This window comes from Chaetura pelagica, unplaced genomic scaffold (genome assembly GCF_000747805.2).
Source record: "Chaetura pelagica isolate M959 unplaced genomic scaffold, ChaPel_1.0 scaffold147, whole genome shotgun sequence".
Classification (NCBI taxonomy): Eukaryota; Metazoa; Chordata; class Aves; order Apodiformes; family Apodidae; genus Chaetura; species Chaetura pelagica.
In genome coordinates, this window is record NW_009954194.1 from 1,050,132 (window position 1) to 1,074,536 (window position 24,405).

At 35.2% G+C, this 24,405-nt stretch overlaps 1 protein-coding gene across 1 annotated transcript in view; it reads left to right on the top strand.

Moving 5' to 3' along the window:
- TAPT1 (transmembrane anterior posterior transformation 1) overlaps positions 1–24,405 on the top strand; it is a 43,581-nt gene that overhangs the window by 688 nt on the left and 18,488 nt on the right. The window contains exons 2-7 of the mRNA XM_010003091.1: positions 3,387–3,505; positions 8,163–8,186; positions 15,040–15,202; positions 19,083–19,218; positions 20,096–20,193; positions 20,348–20,417. Coding sequence (XP_010001393.1) covers positions 3,387–3,505; positions 8,163–8,186; positions 15,040–15,202; positions 19,083–19,218; positions 20,096–20,193; positions 20,348–20,417 — 610 coding nt within the window. The remainder of the gene's footprint in view (positions 1–3,386; positions 3,506–8,162; positions 8,187–15,039; positions 15,203–19,082; positions 19,219–20,095; positions 20,194–20,347; positions 20,418–24,405) is intronic.

Genomic DNA, 24,405 nt, shown 5'->3' on the forward strand with positions numbered 1-24,405 from the left:
AGGGTTGGCTAGGCTGCAGTGCAACAATAACACTGAAAGTAATATTGCTACAATTCTCAAAACGTCTAGGGGTAGTTATGTGGTAGGGATAAATAAAACTCTTGTTTTACTGTTCCTCCCACTTTAGCCTCCTAACATATGCATGCTGCCGGTTTTGCATGAGCTGCGGTGCTTGTTGGACCATTCTAAGGGCTAAATCAGCTCATAATTCAGCAGTGAATGTTTCACTTGTCTTGCTCTGTTTGTTCTCTGCTAGGATAGTGAGCTGAATTACTTAGCCAATATTCTTGAGACTACAGTCTTCACAAGGGCAGAAGGGGTACTGTATGGCTTGGGACAGAGGTAGAAAGATGGAAGAGCAGTGGAGGAGGGAGAGATAGTAGGATTCCGTTTGTTAGCAGCACTCAGGTTCAGTATTATTTAGTTCACCCTTTGACCATGATGAGACCTGGTTTTACAAAATTAAATTCCTAGTCAGTTATTGCAAAATATCACAGATTGAATGAGATTGGAATTAATCTCTGGAGATTAGTTAATCTAAGCCTTTGCTTAAAGCTGTGTCACCTGCAACAGTTTGCTCAGGACCAGATCCAGCTGGGCTCTGAACATCTCCAGAGGTAGTGTCTTCACTTCCTCGCTGTTTACCCTTTCTAGTTGTAGAATATTGCAGTTATGGTAGAGTTTCAGTTGAACAATATAGCAGTTCTGCATCATCTTCATTGTAATTATGTAGGCTATTGCATGCTGTCTGAAAGCCACAGAATATATCATCACCATAGAGTTCCAGTGGAACTTTCAGTGCATAAGAATGACTGAAGGACAGTCGTCTTTTGTAAAATTATGTTGATGCTGTAAATGATGAAACTAATAGGTTTTGCATGGAAATCTGTACTTCGAATATGCAAGAATATGAAACTGGGCAATAAGCAGGTAGATTTGAAGAGCAATACTTACCTTTTGGAGAGAGATTACAAAATTGTTAGTTCTTTGCATAGGTTTAGTCCTAGTTAGTATACATACTAGCTATATCAGTTTGAGTCTTAGTCATTGAAAAAATTGAAAAAGTATGATGATGAGCACCTGGAAAGCAAACTGAATAGTGTACAGATCATCACCTATTGCAAGAATCTCTTGACTCTGTGATTCAGGTCTGCTTAATTGTAATAAAGCATGTGAGACACTAGGAAAGGGAGAAGAGACTTTTCTTAATGGCTTTTATTGTTTACCACCTAATATTGTAATTACAGACTAGGAATGAAAATCTTAATTGGATAGAGTGAGAATAAGCTGGAGTAAATTCATCAAAACCTAATCTCAGGACATGCTCTTTAGCATGCAGTTATTATATGTACATAATTTTAGAGTAGGGTGTGATGTTAAAAGTGTAATTTTTTTTTGGTTCTGAATACCCCTTTTTATTTAGAGAAACTGGATAGTTTGTACAACAAATGCTGCTTAGACTTAGCTTTTTGTGCAGTTTCAGTAGCAACTTTTCGTAGTAGTAGATTATTTATACTAAATGAAGAGGTAGTCTCTGTTCCTCCTGTCTTGAGGGAAAACTTGTCTCAAAATTTAATTTTTTGCTCTTGCTAAAATACAGTTAAGCCTTGTAAGCTTTTCTTTTAGCTCCTCAGTATCTGGAATGTAGCAGCAAGAATAACGTTTACAGAAATGAATGGAAAGTTCAGTGCTGATTATATTTCAACGGGTCCATGTAAGTGTGCAAGTGCAATGTAGTAAAAAATTAGGAAAGTTACCTTAAACAGTAATTGCAAATATGAATCCAAGCTCATAGAATGTGAAATACCATGATTACATACTCAGGCAGAGAAAAGTCTGTATAAATCAAGAAGAAAAAGCAGTGGTTTTCTAGATTATAAAGATGCCCTCAAAGAATTCAAAGAACCCAGGGGCAAACTGATAAGCTATTTTATTTTGCTTGGCTTGAGGAGGAGATTTGTGTTCAGCTGCAATCATCCTCGGTTCTTGGTTGTGTAAATTCATCCATTATGAATAACTACTTGCTCCTGATAACTTTGAATGAGAACTGCTGACATTTTAGAAAATGGTACCAGAGGTGATTGTCTGAATATCAAAGAGCAGACCTTAATGTTGTGATGGTATTGAAGCACAGACTGCAGAATTGCCAGAAATAGTGTTATAGGGGAACGCAGCAGCTCAGAGGTGCTAGCAGTGCTCTTATGCCTGAGTCAGTCATCCTGTGTGGCTTGCAGAAAGCTGCGCTGGAGTGCACTCCATACAATTGTCTTCAAAGTTACAACTCTGTGTGAGGAGTAACAGTGAGAGAATGGCACATGTTGGTGATATTAGCTCATTGGACATTGAACCAGCTGTTGCACAAGTTGGTAAGGTATTTTGAAAGGCGGAGTGATTGTGGGAGATAAAGTAATTGTGCTTTGGTTTACTTCATGCAACACCCCTTCCCCAGCACCGTGTCTTCCTTTCCCGTCAGCAGTACATACAACTTCCACATGTAAACATGTATCTGTCATGTGTATCTAAGCCTCCTTAGATGTTGCTAGTCTTAATTGTGTAGCCAGCTGGGCTTGCCTTTTTATGTGATTTTCCTTGCAGGATAAACACTAGCTTCTGGTGTGACAGAAGCATAAAAGCATATGTCTAGAGTCACATTCAGGTAAATCTTAGATAGATTCAAAGAGCAAATAAAGAATGTCATGTGGGGAGAATGTGGTATATAAGAGCTTTCTCATTGAAGAGTTCAGGTCTAGTTAATTATCACAGAGTTGCTTGGCTTGTGGCTATAATGAAATGGCTTTCACTCTTTCTGTAAATTAAAAAGAAAGCATTTAAACTGAGGGCAACTGGACATTTTCCTCTTTGTATTCTTCATTATATGAAAAAGGTGGATATTCTCTGAAGGACAACTTCCATAGCTGTAATTAATTGCAATAAAAAAAGGCAAAAAAAAATTTTGTTTACAAAGAGTATATTAAAAAGGAGGCAGACAGAAAATTGCTGTGTACATGTACACACAGCTCTGCATTCTTTTCCTAAGGTTAAAAAAAAAGTAACTTTCATAAGCTTAGAAGAAAGTCACCACTGGAAAACGAGCTAAGGTTATATCCCAGTGCAATTCATCTATTCAATAAAGACTAGAGTTTGGTGAGCCATGAAAGTCTGCAAAAGCCTTTGCTGTTTGGATCTTGTGGTGCAGAATTTTTGCTGAATAGTCTTTCGAGTGCATAAAATGTTATTTTTCTTACAGTTCAGCTGATTGAACACATGAAAATGTTGTGCTTCTTTGATTAATTAGTCTTATGTAAATGTATTTTTTTAATAATATAATTCTTTATAAACTTTTTGTAACTCTTTATAACGTCTGTTTGTTTTTTTTTTTAATTTAGCTGATGTTTTTTGGAATCTTTCTGTGCCTGGATGCTTTTCTGTATATATTCACCCTGCTTCCTTTGCGAGTGTTTCTGGCAATGTTCCGGTTCATCACTTTGCCTTGCTATGGCTTACGGTAAGTTGATTTGAGAGAAAGGTGTTGATACCCTTAAATAATATTTCTCTATGTGTGTGCTTAATGTTACAAATTACTAATGGCTTCTTCCACTGTGAAGAAGTTTTGGTCTAAACTAGCCAAGGCAAAGGTTTGTGTGGGACCTTCAAGCTTTGCCACTGGTCACCTTCATCGTTTCCTTCAACACAGCAGTTTGATAACAGCACCAGTTAGGTGTATTCAGGTTATTAAACGATAGAGATGTATCCTTAGCCTGTAGTTTGGTTCTTTTAACTAGCATCTACGTGGACAGTGTTTTAAGATTTCTTAATCTTAAGTTAATGACTTGGCTTATGTCTTAAGATATACTCTTTGATATTGAAGCAAAGGTTTGTTTATTATTTTTTTTAGAACAAAAGTTTTCTTATTTCCATGGTAATTTTTGCCCAGAGGATGTTTATATAAAATGTTTATTTATTTCCTTCAGAGAGTCTTAGAGAATAATTTGATGGGACTAACTAATCATAGTATTATTAAGACATTTTAGATCTTAATGCCTTGCTTTTTTGTTCATTTCAATACTAAGAAGTTGCTGGTATATAGGATTTTTTGTTTGCCTTATTGATGCAGGCATCAAAAATTGGATGGAATTAATTTTTCTTCATGAAGTTGTTACTTCACAGTAAAGCTGATTATAAGATCCTTAAGCATAGCCTAAAAGAAAAGAAGTATTTATATTGATGTTGTAATTTTTCCTTGAATAAATAAGGACTTCAAGTTTTTCATGCTGAAATGTCCTCAAACTTGCAGTTAATCTGTGGTAGCTGATTTTTTTTTTAAATTGTTGCTCACATTTGTATTGTGAGTAGTATTTTATATGTGCAGTGCTTTTAGATGCGTAGTTTAGAATGTTCTGATTAGAGCAAATGCTAGTGTAGTTGCATGAGAAGATATTTTAAATGATAGTCTTAGGTTTAAATGTTTGTACGTGGGTGATGCTTAACATAGACACTAGGTGGCAGTCTTATTGTATTGTTAATTTTGAGCTGCACCTCGGACTTTCATTACGTTTTCTTAGCTGTGCAAAAAAAAATACGTCAGTTATTTAACTTTAACCTGATGACAAGTCAAATTTTGTGCCTATTTGTAAATACGTGTACGGATGCTACTGCTAAAATACTAAAATTGGAGTAATGGCTTTTAACTTATTATTTGGGTCTTAATACTTTTGTTTAAAAGGCATTCTTCCTCACTTATAAACTCAGCTTTGCTTCTGACAAACAATTTTTCTGCTCTTTTGAAATGGTAGTTAAAAATTTTAAATGCCAGTTGCTGGTTTTAGACATTGCTCAGTGTACCGAAAAAAGCAATATTGAAAGTACCACACACACACACCCCACTGCAATATTAAAACATAGTCTGCTTGCTTAACAGTATTTTTAGTGCATGAGTCAGGATAGAATCCAGTTTAACCTATCCACCTTGACTACATTTGAAGTGTTATCAGGTAAGATGCAGTGAAACTGAGTTAAACTTGAGTGAAGAAGGCTTTGTTTTTATAACAGCTCCTGAAGCAGTTTCCTTTGTCACTATTTGTTCAAATGTTTATGGAATTTATTTCCCTAGAATCTCTTTACTTTTTAACTACTTGATGCTTTATCTATTTCATTAACATTTTAAAGTTGGTGGCTTTTTACTGAAAGGTTCACAATTGATTTTTATAGTCTGTAACTGGAACTTCTTTAGCTTTAATGATTATTATTTCCACATATTCAGAACCTGCACGTGGCTTTTGGGGGATTTTTGTTGTTTTTCTAGTTAGGCTGATTTGATTTGTTTTGTCAAAAAAAAAATCTGGGATTTTCTTATTGCTCAGGAAATATATTTTTGTGTTTGTAAGAAGATAAAGTTCAACAGGTAAAACATCTGTAATTACAAAAGGTGCTTACAAAGCAGGTGGCTGTTTATTTTTAGCTTGCTCTTCCTCGCAAATGTCAAGTGTTGAGAGACATGACTAGTTGCTAGTTGGACCTGCCACATCATATTCCATTCTGTGTAGTAAATAAAAGTGCTCCTCCCTTCATCTTGAATTTTTCCTCAACATCTCAGTGAAGTGATTGAGCAGTGAGTGTTCCATCTCCCTTCCAGAGTGCTCTTCAGTTCATTTACTTCCTCATAACTCTTTCTTCTCTTTTCAGTGTAGAGAAGGGTTACATTAGCCATTCTTTCTTTAAAACAGTAAAACCACATTCTATGTAAGATGGGCTAATTCCTGGTTATGGAATTGTGTGCAGTGCTTAAATGTAGGGAGAGCACTTTATAGCCTCTCCTGCATGTTTTAATATTGTGTTTTACAGAGGTCTGGAAGGGAACAAAGAATAATGTATCTTAAATAAATTTGTTTCCTTTTTTTAGCCTAGACAGTGTCAGTGCTTCTATTTGACTGCAAAGTCATCATTCCTCATCACTTGATCCCTTTTGTGTAAATTTAGTTCTGTGTAATTGTCAGAGCTACATTGGTGTTAACATAGCTATTTTAGAGAGATTCTAAACTTTGAAAACTTCAGTCGGAAGAAGCCGAGATTCTGACACTGAGGTAAAACAAACTGCTGGTTAGACTGCTGTGGTCAAACTGGCAGAGACTGAATCATCAGGCTGTGGTGGTTTTGGCAGGTGCAACCTCATTACTGCTATGCTCGTTAAATAGTGGGGTGTTTTAAAAAATAGTTGACAAACGCTTCACAAAATTAAATTACATCGTCCAAAATTACAAAAAAAACCCCAGAAATTATGTGCTCTATATTCTTCCAAGTCTCAGAATGAACTTAGCCAAATTATTCTCTTTGAATTTTATATATTACTCTCATTTTATTAAAATATTCTGTGACAACATAAAAGCACATTAAATCAGAGGTAGAGAGAGAAGTGGACCAGATGGAGTTCTCTTCAGTGTTACAGTCCTTGATGATAGGTTCCTAAAACTAACTCTACCTGTTTTGTTTTATGATTCAGACACATTTTTTTTATTTATCACTCAGACCAGCAGATTCTGGGCAGATTAATATCTCTGCTTGCTTTAAAACACTTGTATTGAGATAACTTCTTGTTCTTCTTGAAAACATGTTGCACACCAATAAAAACTCCTTTGAGAATGTGGAAAAGGTCTTTGACATTATTTTTTAAAAGACCATCTTAAGATAGCTAAAATACCATGTTAGTAAAACTCTTGACAGGAGTCCCAGTGTAATTACACTTTAAAGAATTTTACATCTTGTCCACAAAGCAAGTAAGGACTTGTTACAAAAATGAGCCTTTTTTTTCCCTCCAAATTTTAGTTTTCTCAAGAAAATACAGAAGTGGATTTTGAATTTTCTTATATGTGAAAATAGAGCGACAAGATCTTTACGCTTACTCCATGTGGAAATAGATTATGATTATAAATGTGTTGGTTTTTTCTTTTACTCTTCTCACTTCTCCCTGAAAGAAGTAAGTAAATTTAAGTCCTGTCAGCAATAACATCATTAGCTTCAATTGTATTATATGTATCTCTTAAAATTCCTCTAGCCCTGCCCTGTATAACCAGAGATTTATGCTTTTCAGTAGGAAATAAATAGAACAGCATTGCTTCAAGAAAGAAGCTGTAGAAGGAAACCACCTCAGAAAGAAAACTGCAAACAAACCAAAACAAATACCCTGGCATTCTTATTATGGACATTATTTCTTTGTTCATATTATCAGGTTATGAAATTTGAACCTCTGTTGCACACTTACACCCTAGCCTATTTTTTCACTAAGGGCTATGGCTGTTAAACACAAACTTCCTCCTTATCTGGTTAAGTTCATTAAGAAAGTAGTGAGCCCATTCATCAAAGTGTGTGGCTTTCTACCAACCAGAAAAAGGCAGGTGCATTCAGTATTTTCTATAGAAAAATCTCAGATCAAATACTCCTTTCTCCTTTCCACAGCAGTGCATAGTGTAGCAACATTACAAACTTCTCTTTCTTTCTTTCTTGTAAATCAGACCGAAGGGAAGAGCACTTTCACTTCCTTTATAGGATGGAATGTGGTGTCACAGGGATTCCTCCTTGGTGAGTAAATCCTGATTTTCTTTTTCCTTCTGTGCTGTCAACCAAATTCACACTTCTACTTGTAATCAGTAGATTTGTGATTACAAATTAATAGTATAGTTAAATTGACTTCAAAGGAGAAACCAACACTTAGTTTTAATAACCAACACATTAAATTGACTTAGTGTGTATGGTAGGTATATTTTCATATGTAACTTTGCATCACTGTAGAAATAGGTTGTGATCTTAATAGATTTAAAACAATTTTTACACAGAGTGCCTGTGGAGCAGTTCAGCCCAATTTAAAGTTGGATATCATGGAAAAGTTATAGCCCCTGCTTTCCTTTTGTGCCTTAAGCTTTTTTATGTTTATTCCAAGTAAAGCTTCAGTCAGGTTTATAGCTGTGTTTTTGTGTGTACATCAAGCAGGTTTTTTTGTAATGATTAACATATTCCGGAGAGTTCTGAAAGATATCTTAGTACTTCAGCAAATTTTAATTTACTGACTTCAGTTATAGCTGATTCTATTACTAGAAAACCAAAATGGTAATGAAAGCTAATTCTAGTTGTCACTTTTTTGAAACCTTATTTTTTTATTTATTTTGAGACAGCTTTCACCGAGGCCTAACAGCAAGGTTGGTTTTGTTTCATTCTTAGCATGGTCTCGTGCAGTGTTGTGTGCATGTACAAGCTTTTTATTGCTTAAGAAATGAAATGCCATCTAATCGTGGCAAACTTGGCTCTCATCTTAAATTTCTTCATTTGGGACATATTTTTATCAGCATTTAGTCTGTGGATCTCAGATTTTTACAACAGTAAACTGTAGCTCTTTTTAAAGTCTCAAAGTTGCTATTAGATTTTATCAAAATACTTTTTCTTCCTGAAGCCAAATTTTATTCCAAACTACAGCATAGCTGTAGGAAAATATTTCCAATAAATCATTTTGTACATTTTGTAAATTTTTAGTGTATAACTATATGGGCAAGTATGCCCTTCAGATACATTTGTTTGGGTTTTGTTTTCCCTGACATCTTTACTTAGTATGTTAACAGGAAAATATCCCCTTCTGTGTTAATCTGATCTTGTTAATCCTTCATGTAAGATTAGATATTTATAATACTGCAGTTCATTAATGAAGTGTACATTGAAGGATTAAGACTTTGATCAAGGCTAAATAGCTACATGTAAAGGAAAATCCCGCAGTTCAGTTACCATGCAGGTGGAAAAGAAAAAGATATCTAAAAACTTTAAATAAACCTCCATTTCAATAACTGAACTAAATTACTAGTGGATATCAGCCTCAGTGGTTGTCTGACTACTGCTGTGTCTTACTACGGAATAAATAATAGCCAGAAAATATCTGCTGTAAAATACTCAAATTTGTAACCTCAGTGCTGAAACACTTTTTCAATGCATTATTAGCTATATAAAGGAAAAGGTTTTTTTGATAGTGTGAAGTACAATAACAGAAATAAGACTGTTATCTTAAGAGTTGTGAGTAGCTGGTTTAGTTCATTATTTTAAGGGTAATATAGCCATCTATAGTGCAATGATAGTATATTTATATCTTACTGTATTTGTGACATCAATATTGGAAATTTTGTCTCTTCTAACTACAAAGAAGTAATTGTTTAGAGCACCATAAATGTATTTGGATGAGACTATACTAAAAGAATGAATTAAAAATGGCAGTAAACTGTAAAATAAGAAAATTGTATTGAATCTGAAGAAAAAGGAATAAAACCCCAAACTAAAACCAAAACAACAGTCAAAACCCAAACAATTTTACACCACTAACAAACAATTTTACATCACTAGTGATGAATTGAGGAGCATCAGAAAGCCTGAAAGACAAAAGATGCTGTTTGATAGCATATGAGTGTGCAGAGAGTGCTTATGTGTGAGGTACTAAAGTAATTAAGTACTCAGACAAGTATACTTGTGTACCAGGTTACTTTGTGTACAATGTATTTGTTTACAACACATTCATTTTGCAATGGCAGTTGCTGAAACGCATGCCATAAATGACTGTAATGAGATGTTTTTAGACCTACTGTATAAATTATTCCCATTTGTCCTGGAGTGCGTTTAGTGTTCCAAATGGTTTAAATTCAAAGGCTGATTTTGCTTTTTTTGGAAGTCAGTCACTTAAGCAAACTTGTGTATTAGCTACTTGTGATTTGTAATGTATTAAAGCCAAATGTCAGTAAACTGACTTTTTAAAAAATAATCCTTTATTTAATGCGAAGTAATTTTAACTGTACAGCTCTTAGAACAAAAAAGGGATTGGTGAGGTAGATGTAAATATGCTGAAAGCCTTGAGCTGTTTTGGATCTTTAATGATGGTGGTTTATGAGATGTGAAAGTTTATTAAAGGAGTAGCCACTGCCTGGGCATTCATACACCATTCATGGATTTGCACACACACATTCTTGCACTTGGGCATGCTTCATCCTTCTTCAGGCTTGACCCTTGGTTTCCTGCAGCAGAGGCTCAGGCATCAGATCTTATAAAAGAAATAATTTAATTGATAGTTATAGCAGCAGAGTCAGCTCAAGCTGAGTGCCTCCAGAGGGGGGAACCCAAACAAAGAAATCCCTGGGCAACTATATTCTTGTGAACTATACACCTGTCCCTCACACACAGTTCGTTTGCTGTTCATGTGTCTTCTACTCCAATGTTGTTGGTTTTTTGTCTGAGGGCTTCTGACACCTTATTAGATTCTTATTCTGAGTCCAGACAGGCAGATGGTTGACTGCTCTTACTTTGTTGATTTGTAGTCTCTGTTGTGGTTGCAGCCTCCTTATCTTCTGGTTTAGACTTCTTTTGCACCTGCACTCGTGAGCAGAACATGGGGAACTGAAATCTCTCCGGTTTAAAATAAAATTAGCAACGACCAAAACGTCAGTCTGGTATAATTTTTCTCATACTAAAAAGACAAAACACAGCACTGTACTGACTACTAGGAAAGTTACTGAGATTAATTTTTGTGGCCTAAGGCTTCAGCAAATCTAGCTATTGATGCTAAGTAAGTGTAGAGCTAGGCAACCAGCATAAATCACACAATATTATAACCCTAAGTAACTTATTGTAATCAAAACTTACACTAGTATCTGTCAACAAGCTGTCATTTAAATTATGTTCAGCTGTGTAGTCAGCCAAATTGTGAAACAATTCACGTAACTTTATTTCTGGAATCCCGTAGGATATTAGAGGAACTTAATCTTGGACAAAGTCTCTTAAGATACTATCTTTTAAGAGCGGAGTTCAATAAAGCCGGGGAAGTGTTAGTATTTAATTCACTTCTGCAGTATCACTGTATTCCTAGGATACCTTTAAAGGAAAAGACAATTGTGTTCTACAGAAAGATTCTACTGCTGCTATTTTGTAACAAGTGGTTAAATATAAAATAAGATACGCTCTTTGTGGTTCTCTTTTTCTCACTCGTGAGGAAAAACACATGTAACTAATTTTCATGTGAAATCTTTCCCTCTGTAATCTGCCACACTTGTACAGCTGTAAAAATTCAGTCTTTTGAAATTAGCTTTTGAAGTTTCAGCTTTTCATATCTCTGTTCAATGCTTTCTAGAGTTGCACAGTAGGTTAGTATTATCTGGTTCTTACCTCTTGGCTCCCTGCTTTCAAATGACATTGAAAGTATTATCATCATTATGCTATATATTTCTTGTTTATTTCTAGACCCTTGTGTAGTTGCCACAGCTTGGCTGATAACAGCTTTTTTCATTGGACTTTTTCAGATTTTTTAGTATTCATAGATATTAATCACGAGGTTGGATTACTTAGTGTTCAAGATTGTTCTGTAAGTACTATACAGTGTTGGAGACAGTAAGTAGAAACATACATTGAGAAAAATTAATGCAGAATATGTATGTAATGGGTGGGCTGAGACTTTTTACAACAGGTGTAAAATCACATCAACCTGTGTGTATTTGTATGTATGAAACAGTTTAATGTGAAGGATAGGGATTGTTCATGACAAATCGCACTGAGCACTGACTCCATCATTTCGTAACTGCAGGCTTTGCAATTCTATGTATTTGCCAAAAGGTGGCAAATTATTAGATTTAATCCATTTACTTGATTTCCTTGTCTTTTTAGGAAGTAATTATCCCTATCCCATACTATATTCAGAGCCACACCTCAAAATCTTTTTGTGTTATTAGCCAGAGTGGAAAAGTATTCTGCTGCAATGAAGGTGCTTTTGTGGATTTATGCAGTAGTCATGGTTAATCTCTCTCTTTTGGTAACATGTTTGTTGTAGACCATAGATTACTTACCTAGTCAACATGAAAGGGTCTTTCTTAAGAGTACAATGAAAAAACACTTAAATATATTTCATCTTTTCACTTTCTAGAAAGTTTTCCTTCCTCAGCCTTTGCAGTAATCCCTTTTACTGACTAGGGATTGGAGGTGCTGACAGCTCTTCTGTCATCAAACTAAGCAAATTGAAACTGTGAGGATATTTCGTGAGTTCTAAAGATATGTTTTGAAGTTCTCACTGTTGATTTAATTTCTCATGTAGATGAGAAGTGCATGAAGTTACTGCACAAATTCCAGTAAACATTAAGAGTGTATTTTTAGTTAAGACATCAGAAAAAGAGTGTTTGCTGCAGTTTTTCCAGGTATACAGACTACTGAGAAACTAAATCAAAGTCACTTTGAGAAGTTAAATTCTCTAAAAATATGTGGATGTACTTGGTTCTACAGAAGGTTCATTCCTGTGAGGTATAGCAAGTGTACTTTATCTGATCCTTTTGGGCAGGCTTTGAATTGAACAGTAGTGATGTTCAGTTTTCCTGTACACAGCTTGTTCTCAAAATATCTTAATCTTTCCTGTGTATGTCATGCTGTGTGCAAGTTTGGATGTACCTTCATACGGCATTATTCTCATGAGTTAGTTTTCAGAGTCGACACCACCTTTAGAAGTGCAGTTGTGCTCTTGATTGTGTGTAGTCTGTTCTTAAAATCTGCATTCCCCTGTAATGGTTGCTGTTAGCTTTTACATGGGCTTTTCCTGAGCTGTTTTTTTACTCAAGTGAGTACAGTCAATACTGATGACAATCAACACAAGCAGAGGAGTGATAGGGTTAACAGCAGAGAATAACTTAAGCTTATGGTAGTACTGGTGGTTGAGCATCTTTAATGTTACTTGTAAGCCAGAAAAACTTCACCACTGTAAATTTCAGTCTGTATATCAAAGCATTGTCCTGTGAGAATCCTTCTGGACTGTTTCAGAAACTTCATAAACAGATTCTGCTTACTAATACATTTCAACAAGAGACCCTGTCATCATAAAAATTGGTACCTTGCCAAACTTTTAAAACCTAGACTTTTGAAGGGGTTGTCTCTTTTACTAGACAGGTTTTCTCTACCAGGTACTCACTACTTCTCTAATGATAGGTTAGGTGTTGGCTGAATGAAGGAAGATGTTAATTTTCTGAGTAACAAATTCGGATTATCTTTTACGTGCGCTAAGACTTGGCATTTCTATTGTGGAGTAATAATACCTTTAATACTTTATCTCAATTTATATTGTGAAGGATGAGTGTTGGCTGGGAAACTCATGCTGAAATGACTCTTGAGTAAGCTTCAAAAATTGAAGTAGGTTGGAGAAAAGCAACATACTGTGTTACTCTGTGCATGTGTGGCAATCCATAAGTATAATCATGGGTTTGCTTCACTGTTTCAATATATGGTAGTATATTTAAATAACGATTTAATTCAGATGTAGTTTAATAGGACAATAAACTTTCAACATGTAATTTTACAAGTTGGAGAGAGTCCTTTTTGTGTATGTGTCATGCAGGGGCATTGTTGTAGGATCTTCAAGCAGCAGGGAAATACTGGATGTGCTGAAAAATGGACACTGAGTTTTCTTTAAGTTTTTTAATTGGTGTTTTCAGGTAAAACTAAGTTGGTGGAGAGGAAGACAATTCACTGTGGCTGTTTGTCAAGGACTTAGTCTGAAATAAAATATGCTGTGATTGCTGTTACTGGATGACTTCTAAGAGCAAGAACATGTCTCTTTTAGTGAGAAAACCACTGTAAGCAGTTCTGGTGTGCTGGACCAGGTTAAATTCTATTATTCAGAATATAACTACTTTTAATACAGATTATGCAATAAAAATTATATTATACAGGGAGCAGTTGGTCTCTGTTCAAAGTGTGGTACTGTAAATCTGAGAGTTCTGGAAACTTTCTCACTCATAATCCTAGAATGAGTGTATCATTCTAGAAAGATGTTGTGGTTCCATGGGTGTTATAATGCATGAGTGCTGTCTTCTGGGCTTTTTTTTTGAATGGAAGACAACAAAGAAGGCCCACAGTGTTAACGCTCTAGCTCTGATGTTGTATTTAAATAGAATGTATCAGCTAGTTGGGATTTTTTACTTGTCTGCAGGATCTATAGAATGTCTGCACTCCCAGAGGTCATAAGTAACTGTTAGGATGTTTTTGATGGTTTGTTTTTTTTTAATATTACAAATTTCTATCAACTTAACTTGTTTTTTTAAGCACCTATCAGTTGTTGTGAACATTGTCTAATCTCTGGATAATGTAGTGGTTTAAGAATGCAGAAAATGAAAATTTCTAAGTTGCATTTTGCTAATTAGTTCCGACTTCTGTGGAATGTTAACTTCTGTAGAAGTTTTTCAGTGCATATTAAAAATAAATACATATATTATGAAAAGGATAAATTATTTCTGTTTAATTATAAAATAACCTTATGATTTAATTTTAATGCTTTTTAAGTGCTTTGAATACTATTAATGCTAAACTAAGTAAATAGACAAGTAAATACTGCCTTGCTGTTTCATTATGCTTATGGCTGCTATTGTGGCAATTGAAGTAAAGCTATTTTCTTCCTGTAGTTTTAGTTTATAGGAAGAAATTGTGTAATGATTCATTTAGTTTTTGGGCTACTTGTGGGGCTCTAGATAGAAAACTTCTGCATCAGTTCAATGTTTATATTTACTTCTGCAGCACTTAGAGCTAAAAGAAGATACTGAATTGCTTTTAGAGCCTGTTCCTCAGCATCTGGCTCATTAGACTGAGGTTGAAGATAATGTCTTTATTTCTTTGTCTTTGGGTTATAGCAAGTACAGTTTATGCAACTGAGGAAATCCAAGTGAGAAGTAGAATTGGCTGGAAGAGAGGGGGTAAATTAAAAACCAAATGGCATGCATGAAAAAGGTTCTTAACAAGTGGGAGCTCTTACCCACCAAATAAGAGTATTTTAACTAAATGAATGTCACGCATAAGACAATTTGATCCTGGTCAGAAGCGATCTGTAAGTATATATTATGATTATGATGTTCTTCTGAGTTGGATTGAGGAGCAGAGACACTGATAAGCTAAATTAAAATATATCCTTGATGAACAGCTTCTGTAAATGTCTACTGACTTGGTAACATTTGTATTTTGTGGGTATATGACATTTAGTGGAATTTTTTGCCCTTTGTATTTCAGTGATAGACGTTTGCTACAACCTGCTCAGGTATGTGATGTTCTCAAAGGAGTTATATTGATCATCTGCTACTTCATGATGCACTATGTTGACTACTCTATGATGTATCATCTGATAAGGGGACAGTCTGTCATAAAGCTCTACATCATCTATAACATGCTTGAGGTAAGAATGTTTGCATCAGAATATCAAGCATGCTTTTTTCAAACTATCTAAAATAATCCATTAAAGTATTTGTACTTAAAATATGGCTCATTTTGTGTTCTCCCAAGTGTGTACACACATGATATAATAAGCCTAGATGCAGTAAAACAGAAAAATTTGTGGAAAATAAGGCTTGTTGATACTGTTTCGTATTGCCTAGTTCCTGGAGCTTATTAATTCATTTAGTTGAATGAAATTGAGAACTGAAAGCGGGAGAAGAAATATCTTGATCCAAGATGCTAATAGTGAAATGAGTGAGGTTTTGAACTCGTAGAGAAAAGTAGAAACTTTTGATTAAAAATAGTGATGAGATTATGAGTGAGAGCAGACAAGAAATATAGTAGAAGACATGGAATTTTGTTTTTAATTCTTCTTTATGGAAGTATAGCTTAATCTTTGTATTCAAAGGCACATGTTACTGCTTAACCTGTCTCAGTCCTGGCTAGCAGACAAAAACCTGAGTGCATAAACAGTAAGTTGAGTGAATATAGTGAAACAAGAAAAGGAAATTCTGTTTTGGGAAGTAAGATAAAGAGAAATTCTGGGGAAAAAAATTGTTTTGTTATTACAATTTTTAATTGCACTTCTGCGATCAGTGATTCATGAAGTTAATAATGCTTTCATAGCTACAATCTTATCTCCGTCCTGCAAATATAGGACATAGCAGCAATATAGCCTCTTAAAAGTACTCAATCAGAGCTTTGTACACAGGAGATAGTCTACTAGGATTCTGGGATCTCTGAACAACATATTAATCCTTCCTTGTTTGAACATCTGCTGTGCCTTTGTTTGATGACTGCTAAAACAGGGCTCTTTGTGCACAATCTGAATATTGTGTCCAAAGACATTTGTTCTTTCGTCATGAAGTATGAAAATACTGCATAAGGAACACACTCTGTTATCCTACATGAAATAAATAACAGACAAGCCACCTTAGTTGTTTTTTTGTAGGATTTTGTTTCCTTTTATTTTAGATTTGCTGAAAACTGCACAAATATTAAATTGGCACTGAGCTACTATGTGGATTTTAGCTGTGTTGGGAATTACTCATCATATATAGTTCCATAATTGATGAGAGATGTTCACTTAATAAATCCATGTGCTCAAAACAGTAATTTCTCTTTATTCCAAGACTACTTCAAGTCACTTCTCTTAAACTGAGAAAATACAGCACTATGTGCTTACCACATAATTTGAAGAGAGACTGCAGTATTTGCTGTGAATTGAAAGCCATGTTCTGTTCCATCTTGAATGAAGATTTGAGTTTCTTTGCTGCATTTAGCAGAATCAAAAGTGTCAACTCAGAAGTGCTGCCTGAGTTTTGGGTTTGTTTTTTAAGAAAGGGGGGAGTCTCTTACCATGCATAAAAGAAGTTACATTAGACTTTGATATTAGAAATGGTTTTTAGTTTTCATGGTGTCTCATGAAACCTGATGTGCCAAGTGAAGGGCATGTTTTTTTAAGGGATTTTTAAACTGTGGTAGGTTGCAGCCACAGTATTGGCAGAAAATGTTGTGGGATCCCACTGAAAGAAAGGCTTGGTTGATAGTCAGCTTTCAACAGTTTGAATTTTGTCTTGTTTGGACTATTTGGAATTTAGTTATAACTTTTTGCTACTAATGCAAGCAAGGCTTTTCAGGGAACTGTTAAATGTGGGGGGGGTTTAAGTAACTTTACATTTTCACAAATCTTAAAAATAGGAAGGTTTTTCAATTTAGTTAAATCACTGAGCAACAGAGATGTTTACAATGTCCTAATGTTTTCGGCTGTTGGAAAGTCCAGGGATTATTGTCCTGGACAGGTGTGAGAAATGCAAAATCTTCAAATTATGTGCTGAATGCTCCAGATAGCCTAAGGGGAGCATTCAGCACATTTGGCTTAAATGACACTTTTCTTTTTTTAGATTCAGAATCACCGGCTCCTGCTCCTTGTGAAGCCCCAATGTGCGTTACGCTGGTGACAGCGCTCACCATGGAATTCTGCTGGAGCCTGGAGCCGGCATGTAGGGTTTAGGTAAGTCATATTTGGAGAAGCAAGCAACAATATTGTGTGGTGGGTTTTAATATTTTCTGTCCTTGCAGCAAATAAAGACTGCTTAAATAAAAAGGAAAGCAAAGCCAACATTTTATCTATTAAAACCCTCACAATATTGTGAACAAAACTTACCAAACCCTAAGCATTCTGTACTTGGTGTTACTACACAAAGTGTGATTACTTAATGGGTTGTCACAATGAGCAGGAACCACATAATGTGAATCACCTTAATTTATGAAACTTAAAAGCCGAAAACAATACCACTGTAAATATCTCTCAAACCTGATGGGTTTTTGATCTTCAGATTTATGATAATTCATCAGGTCATGATTTTGTTAATTTTATTTCTTTGGTGATCCTTGAAGAGTAGTACAGTTCACTTAACACATCCACTAATCAGTCTTCATATTTTAGGAAATTTCAATAAATGTTGGCTTGAATAAGCTAGAGTATACATCTTTACCTTTAGTACTCTTAACAAAGTCAGGAAATTTTCCCAGATCTGGGTTTACTTATGCTGTCTCAAGAGTTTGTTTTCTAGATAGTCAATGTTTGTAGTTATATTGTGCACCTGGTTGTGTATTGCTATGTGTTGTTTTAGCATGTCTTAAATGGTCTTCTCGAAAGACCATAAGACATTTTTGAAGTGCTGTTTTTGTTGTCCTGTGCAGCTTAGTTTTAAAATCACTGAACTGTAGTACAGATCTTCAGTAGTTTTACATGCTTGCTGATGATGAAGTGTTGAGAATGGATGGAACGCTGTATGACCTTTCCTTCTGTGGTGTTACTAGTGAATTACAAGCTCAGGCTGGGGAAGAAACTGTTCACAAGGACATATAATGATAGGACAAGGGGTTATAGTTTCAAGCTAGAAAATGGTAGATTTAGGTTGGATATTAGGAAAGATTTCTTTAATATGAAAGTGGTGGATCACTGAAACAGGTTGCCTAGAGAGGTGGTGTAGGCCCCATCGCTGGATATAGTCAAAGTCAGGCTTGATGGAGCTCTGAGCAGCCTGTTCAAGTGTGAGATGTCCCTGTTTATTGTAGGGTGATTGGACTAGATGACTTTTAGAGGTCCCTTCCAACCCAATACATTCTGTGATTGTATGGTCACTGTCCATGTTTTACCTGTCGTTAGAATTATTGGGTTTTTTTCCTATTTGTGCTTATGTTCTTTGGTTGCACTTCACATATTTGTAGTTTTTTTCAAACTAATTTTCCCTTTTTGGTAGCTTTTCTAGTCCCTCTCAATCACTTTGTGTTGTTTTACAGTACTTTTAATTTTGAATTCTGCTTTATGCAGAGATTTGTATTGATGATGTATTTTTTCAAAGATGTAAGGAAACGGTACAGCCCAATCTAATTTCTGTTCTTTTTATATCTGTAAGCTCATGTTGTTCCCTATCACACATTTGAAAGAAACGTTTTGTTATTTCCCCCCTTATTAAACATAGAAAGATGGGGAAAACACATTTAGAATAGTTTGACACAACATGCATATTGCTTTATCAAAGACTGAAGTTTGAACTGTGCTTGGATGTCTTCTAAGAAAGCATCTAAATTAGCATTACATGGTTATATAATGTAAATACCGTTGAAAATCAGATAGTAAATTTGAGAGGAAAAGTAAGCTACTGAATATATAAAAGGAACAATACCACTTTGAAATCCAGAATGGAAATTGAATGAGCAAGAGTGATCCATAAGTGAAACTTCTTTTAGGTTGAATTGTATTTAGGGTGGTGTATCCAAGTGTTGAAGAGAAAAGTATTGCTTTAAGGCAGTAAAAAATTCATTTTGTTCAGGTGGCAGATCGTCTGTTTTCTTCATTTGGGCAAGATATTTTGGATGCTCTTTATTGGACAGCTACAGAACCTAAGGAAAGAAAAAGAGCTCACATAGGTGTGATTCCTCACTTCTTCATGGCAGTGCTATATGTCTGTATCCTTTTTCTTCATAAATTGCAAAATTTTCTAAATTAAATCACAGAGTATTTTCTCTGCATCATTTTAATGTATTTGAAAATTTGATAGTATTCCTAAATCAGTGGGGTTTTGTTTTCAAAGACTACCAGTACTACAGGTTTTTAAAATGAATGAAAAAAGCTGGAATAAAAAAAACCTTTATAATGGTATACTGCTGCAGTAGTAGACTGCTTTTTTTAGTACCTAATGTGTAGTAAAATTAAAAACAATAATTGCATAGTTGATGGAAGTTTTGATTTCTGATTAGTATTTGAGTATTTTGGGTAACAGGGTCTTGAAGACGGTGGGGTTTTGTTATTTAGTGGAGTTATTATTCTATAGGTTATTTAGGTTACAAACTAGCTTGAAAACATTTTCTTGAAATGAAGGAATAAAATCATGCATATTCAGGATGCAAATAAGTTCCATGTGAAGTAACCTTACAGTGAACTGACGAAAATTATCTCTAAAGAGATAAGTAGACAAATAGATGTGGTGATGAATTTAGAATTCTTGTACTTTCCCCTGTTTATTCTGAAATCTTTAGGCTAATTCTGAATCTTCCTTTATTTCCATTTTTTTTTCTTCAAGTTGTATTGCTTTTTCTCCTGACAAATGTCATTGGGCTCTTTTAGAACAAGAAAAATGAACATAATTGTTACACACCACAAAGCATCGTGGGTACCTGATGTAGATTTGAGTACTGTCTTGCTGTAAATCTAGTTGATAGGGAGACAAAAAAACATTTTTATAAAACTTTGGAAGCAAAACAGAAACTCTGAGTTTTGGTGCTGTTCAGTACTGTTGTGCAGAAAAATTATTTCCAAGTATGCTTCCTTAACCCTGCTGTCCAGTCCTGCATGCTATTCTTATAATGGTCCAAGCAACAACCCTTAATGTGGCCTTCAACTCCCACAATAAATCACTGCTTACCATCATGATGTCAAACAATGTAAGTATGTAGTCTTATTATGTAGCTACCCTAATTTTTTTCAGCATCCTTTCTTTGTATATCATATCTGGTTTGCATATTATATGATAGTCTAATTTGTTTATATCGGGTTTCTTATCAATAAAAACCAACTAACTGTTTTTAAAAATTGCAGTTTGTTGAAATAAAAGGAAGTGTTTTCAAGAAGTTTGAGAAGAACAATCTTTTTCAGATGTCAAATAGCGGTATGTATAGTTGTGCTGATGAGGAGAAAATGTGGGGGGTTGATTTTTTTTTTTTTAAAGTATTAATTTATTTACTGTTATTGTTAAAACAGCTTTACCTTGGTGAATTTGAGTGTTGTGACTTCAATTCCTCATCTCCCCTGTTACTGTTTGGTTCAGTGTGGTGGAACTGGGATTTCACTTCCAGGAACACTGTTTTTCCTTAAATGGCTATTTTTTTTATTTGAGATGCTAAAACAACCTATAAGCTATGCACTAAAGTTATTACTAAATAGGAGTTTAAGATGTAAGTTATGGTATTCAAAATATGCATCTTTCAAAGACACTGAAATCTTCTGTGTTTTCAAAAAGTTGACTGTTGTGTGCTGTTTTGCCAGTGATCTCAGAATGCAGCCTGTTTGGGAGTTTTGAGGTTGGATCTTAAAATACTTCTTCCCCCCACCCCAGATGAATGTAATGAAGTAGCTGGCTTACAAATAAATATTGGAGATGGTTGTAACTTTTGACATGCTAGCATGATAATAGTAAAGGGTCCTAGGAAATAAGTTGTGCTTCTGGCACTTCCTAACTGTTGCTGCTGAGTATGAAGTTTGAGAACTCTCTACTCAAGTGTTTCTCCTGAGGAAAAGCTGTTAACAGCTGTCCTTTGAGGAAGGTTCTTTCTAATGCTGGTATCAGCCATCTGAAATATCTGTTGAATTCCTGTTTTCAGAACTAGTAGGATAGATTGCACTTCAAGGTTGTACTAGAGCTTTTCTTGTAGTATTTTCTCATCTTTGAACACACGCGTTTCTGTTACTTTATGCATGTGATTTTTTTAGTGAACGTTATGTATACAGATAAGCAAACAGAATGTGTTTTTGCATTCCAACTCCTAGTTTTTTAAACCAGAGAACTCAAATGTTCAATAGGTTAAAAAAAATTGTAGCTGCTCATTTAGAAATAGATTATTTGGATTTTTTTCTATCAAGACTTAAACTTCCATCAAGATTGCTTCAGGTTTTGAATTCTGAATTATTGATGCGATTTTTTTTTTCTAAATTCAACTGCAGATTAAATGAAATTACATGCAAATGTTAAACAGCAATTGTTTTGTGATGCTTTGGGTGAAAGGTTATTTACATAACATCTTAAATATATCATGAAACAGAAGAATTAGCACTACATTTTAATCTACCTCATAGAAGGTCTTACGCAAAAAAAAAATCTTTCCAGCCAGGTTGATAAGGTCTATATTCTTTGCTAGTAGTATATATTTTTTGTTCCAAGATTTAAATACGTAACAATTTTTAAATGAAATGTATTTGACTTTACAGTGAGAACATCTAAAAGTGCTATTTAATAAAATATTGGCAGAAAACATAGATGAGTTTCCTGAAGTTTTCTCTCCTTAATCACAATACCGGCAGAAAATAGTTAAAAGTATGCATCTAGGTTTCCTACTGAAAGAGAAGGCCTCTTTCTTGATTTTTAAAGTTGAAATAAGTGAAGGACTTATTGGAAGAGGCTACAGTTTGTCTGCATAAAAATCACCTGCAATAGTATGCTAGAAAAAAAAGTATATCAATATTTTATTGTTCAGCATTATTACTGAAGACCCATAATAGCGATATCAGGTCTCCCTTTATCACTTGGTGGAAAAAGTGATGCCATTTATTATACCATATGGAGGTGGAAGCAGGTGAATACATACATAGATGAGTGCACAAAACACAATCATTTATTCCCTTCAAACAGATAACTTTTCCTGGAACACTTCTCAGTGTGGTTATAAATAGTGTTTTTCCTCTCCTAGATAATAACATAGACAGGTTTTTAGGAGAGCTTTTCACCTCTTTTGAACTTGAACCAATTTATTGCATCACAGCTTCAGTAAGGATGGATCAGTATTGTTTCAGTTCATGCATTCTGGTAACTATCCTCTACGTGTTTTATTTACTGCAGCTGAAGTGGTAGTGCCCCTTGCACTGGCGTCCTATGCCAATGCTATATCCTACCCCTGGAACTGAAGCTAGTCTGGTCCTGTGGACTGAGCTTCTAGTTAGCCTTTGGAGTGCCTTGTGCACCCTAGAACACCACATGCTTAAACTGCATTTCTGGACTGAACTAAACTTCTAAAATAAAGCACTTATCTTTAGATTCCCCTTTATATTTCCAACTCTTCAGTTTCTTCCAGCTCTTTTCTCAGGTCTGCAGTATCTGCTGTAGGGCAACAGTCGCAACAGTAGCTGATTAAGCCTAGACAGACTTAATGGATGCCCCGTTTTTTATGGGGCTCTGCTTAAAATATTACCATTGTCTCAAACATGTGGTTAAATTCAGTGAAAAGGTATTGATTCGTACATAGAAGCTAAATATACTAATTCTTCGGGGGAAGAATGTCTATCTTGGATGTATCCAAGGAATTTGTAATGAATGGTGAACCTCCCTTCTTACTTAATGTGGTAATCAAAAGGAAAGTATGAACTAGCAGAAGAGTAAGATATCGGTGACTTCAAGAGTAGATGTAATGATTAAGGGAAGTTGCTACAAATGGAATAAAAGCATGAAAACATTTACATATTTACAATTTAAATAGTATCTTCTCTTTTTGAAATAGCTGTAAGCTAAGTTTGTAGGGCTCAGGATTAGTGGATGAGGAGACCAAAATTAAAAAGAGAAGCTCTTCTAAAAGCCCAGCATGCTGCCTTCCTTTATGCTTTTAAGTGGCTTATTCTAATTTCAAGCTGTGCTCTAAGCTGAGTTTTTCACAAAACCCAGTTGTATGTCAAATGAAGTACATTAGGTACAGTGCCTTACATTATTTGATTCAGTTGGCAGTTTGGCCAGATTATTCCTTGTTTTTTAAATATCTTGTCTCAGAAATTTAGTATGTTTATTCTTAAGCTTCAGGAACTTAAGTTTCTTGTATAATTTCTCTTCATTTTTCTTAATTCTTTCTGCTTTGACCCCATTTATCAGTCACTTTGAGTTTGATAAAAATTTTTGACAGCCTTTATTTTTACCTTTGGTCTCTTGAATTCAAACTGCTTTCTTGTGTGTGTTTAGTTTTTTTTGAGTAACATTCTAATGTGGTTGCTCATTGTAAGAGTGAGGGATATGGGAGCAGAAGTATATTTAAGGTAAATTGGTGCCTTTTTTGTGATTCCTTGTTCAGTCTTTGATCCTTTCTTGTGCTTTGGTCACTTGCAAAGAGAGATAGTTGTCACTAGAGCTACTTATGGTTTACTGAGATGTAAACCGAAAGTTCTTGTTTCACTTCTTACACACTATGATATATAACCAGCTTTTGATCTAAATGTATAAACAGTGGGACTAACATGATCAAAGTTATTGTTTTCCTTCCTGATTAAGGATTCCTGCATTATGTGTTAGGCATTCTAGAGACTGTCTTCTACCTAAGTGAGTAGATGGTCCAGATCTCTATTCCTGGGATCTCACTGCCCTTCTGGTTAGTTACCACTGCAAACTTCCTAATATCTTCAGAGTTCAAGTCCTTCCTGAGTGAGTTCAGGAGTTGGTTCTTTGTGATTTTGGCTAATTAATTACACTAGTTCATACTAGATGTTGTGCTGTCCTAGAAATATACTTCATTTCACAGAATCACAGAATCTTTGGGGTTGGAAGGGACCTTGAAAGATCACCTAGTCCAACCCCTCTGCCAGAGCAGGATCACCTAGAACACATCACACAGGAATCTGTCCAGGCGGGTTTTGAATGTCTCCAATGAAGGACACTCCACAACCCCTCAGGGCAGCCTGTTCCAGTGCTCTGTCACTCTCACAGTAAAGAAGTTTTTTCTAATGTTTACGTGGAACCTCCTGTGTTCCAGTTTGCACCCATTGCCCCGTGTCCTACCACTGGATATCACTGAAAAAAGCCTGGCTCTGTCCTCCAGACATTCACCCTTAACATATTTGTAAACATTGATGAGGTCACCCCTCAGTCTCCTCCAAGCTAAAGAGACCCAGTTCTCTCAGCCTTTCCT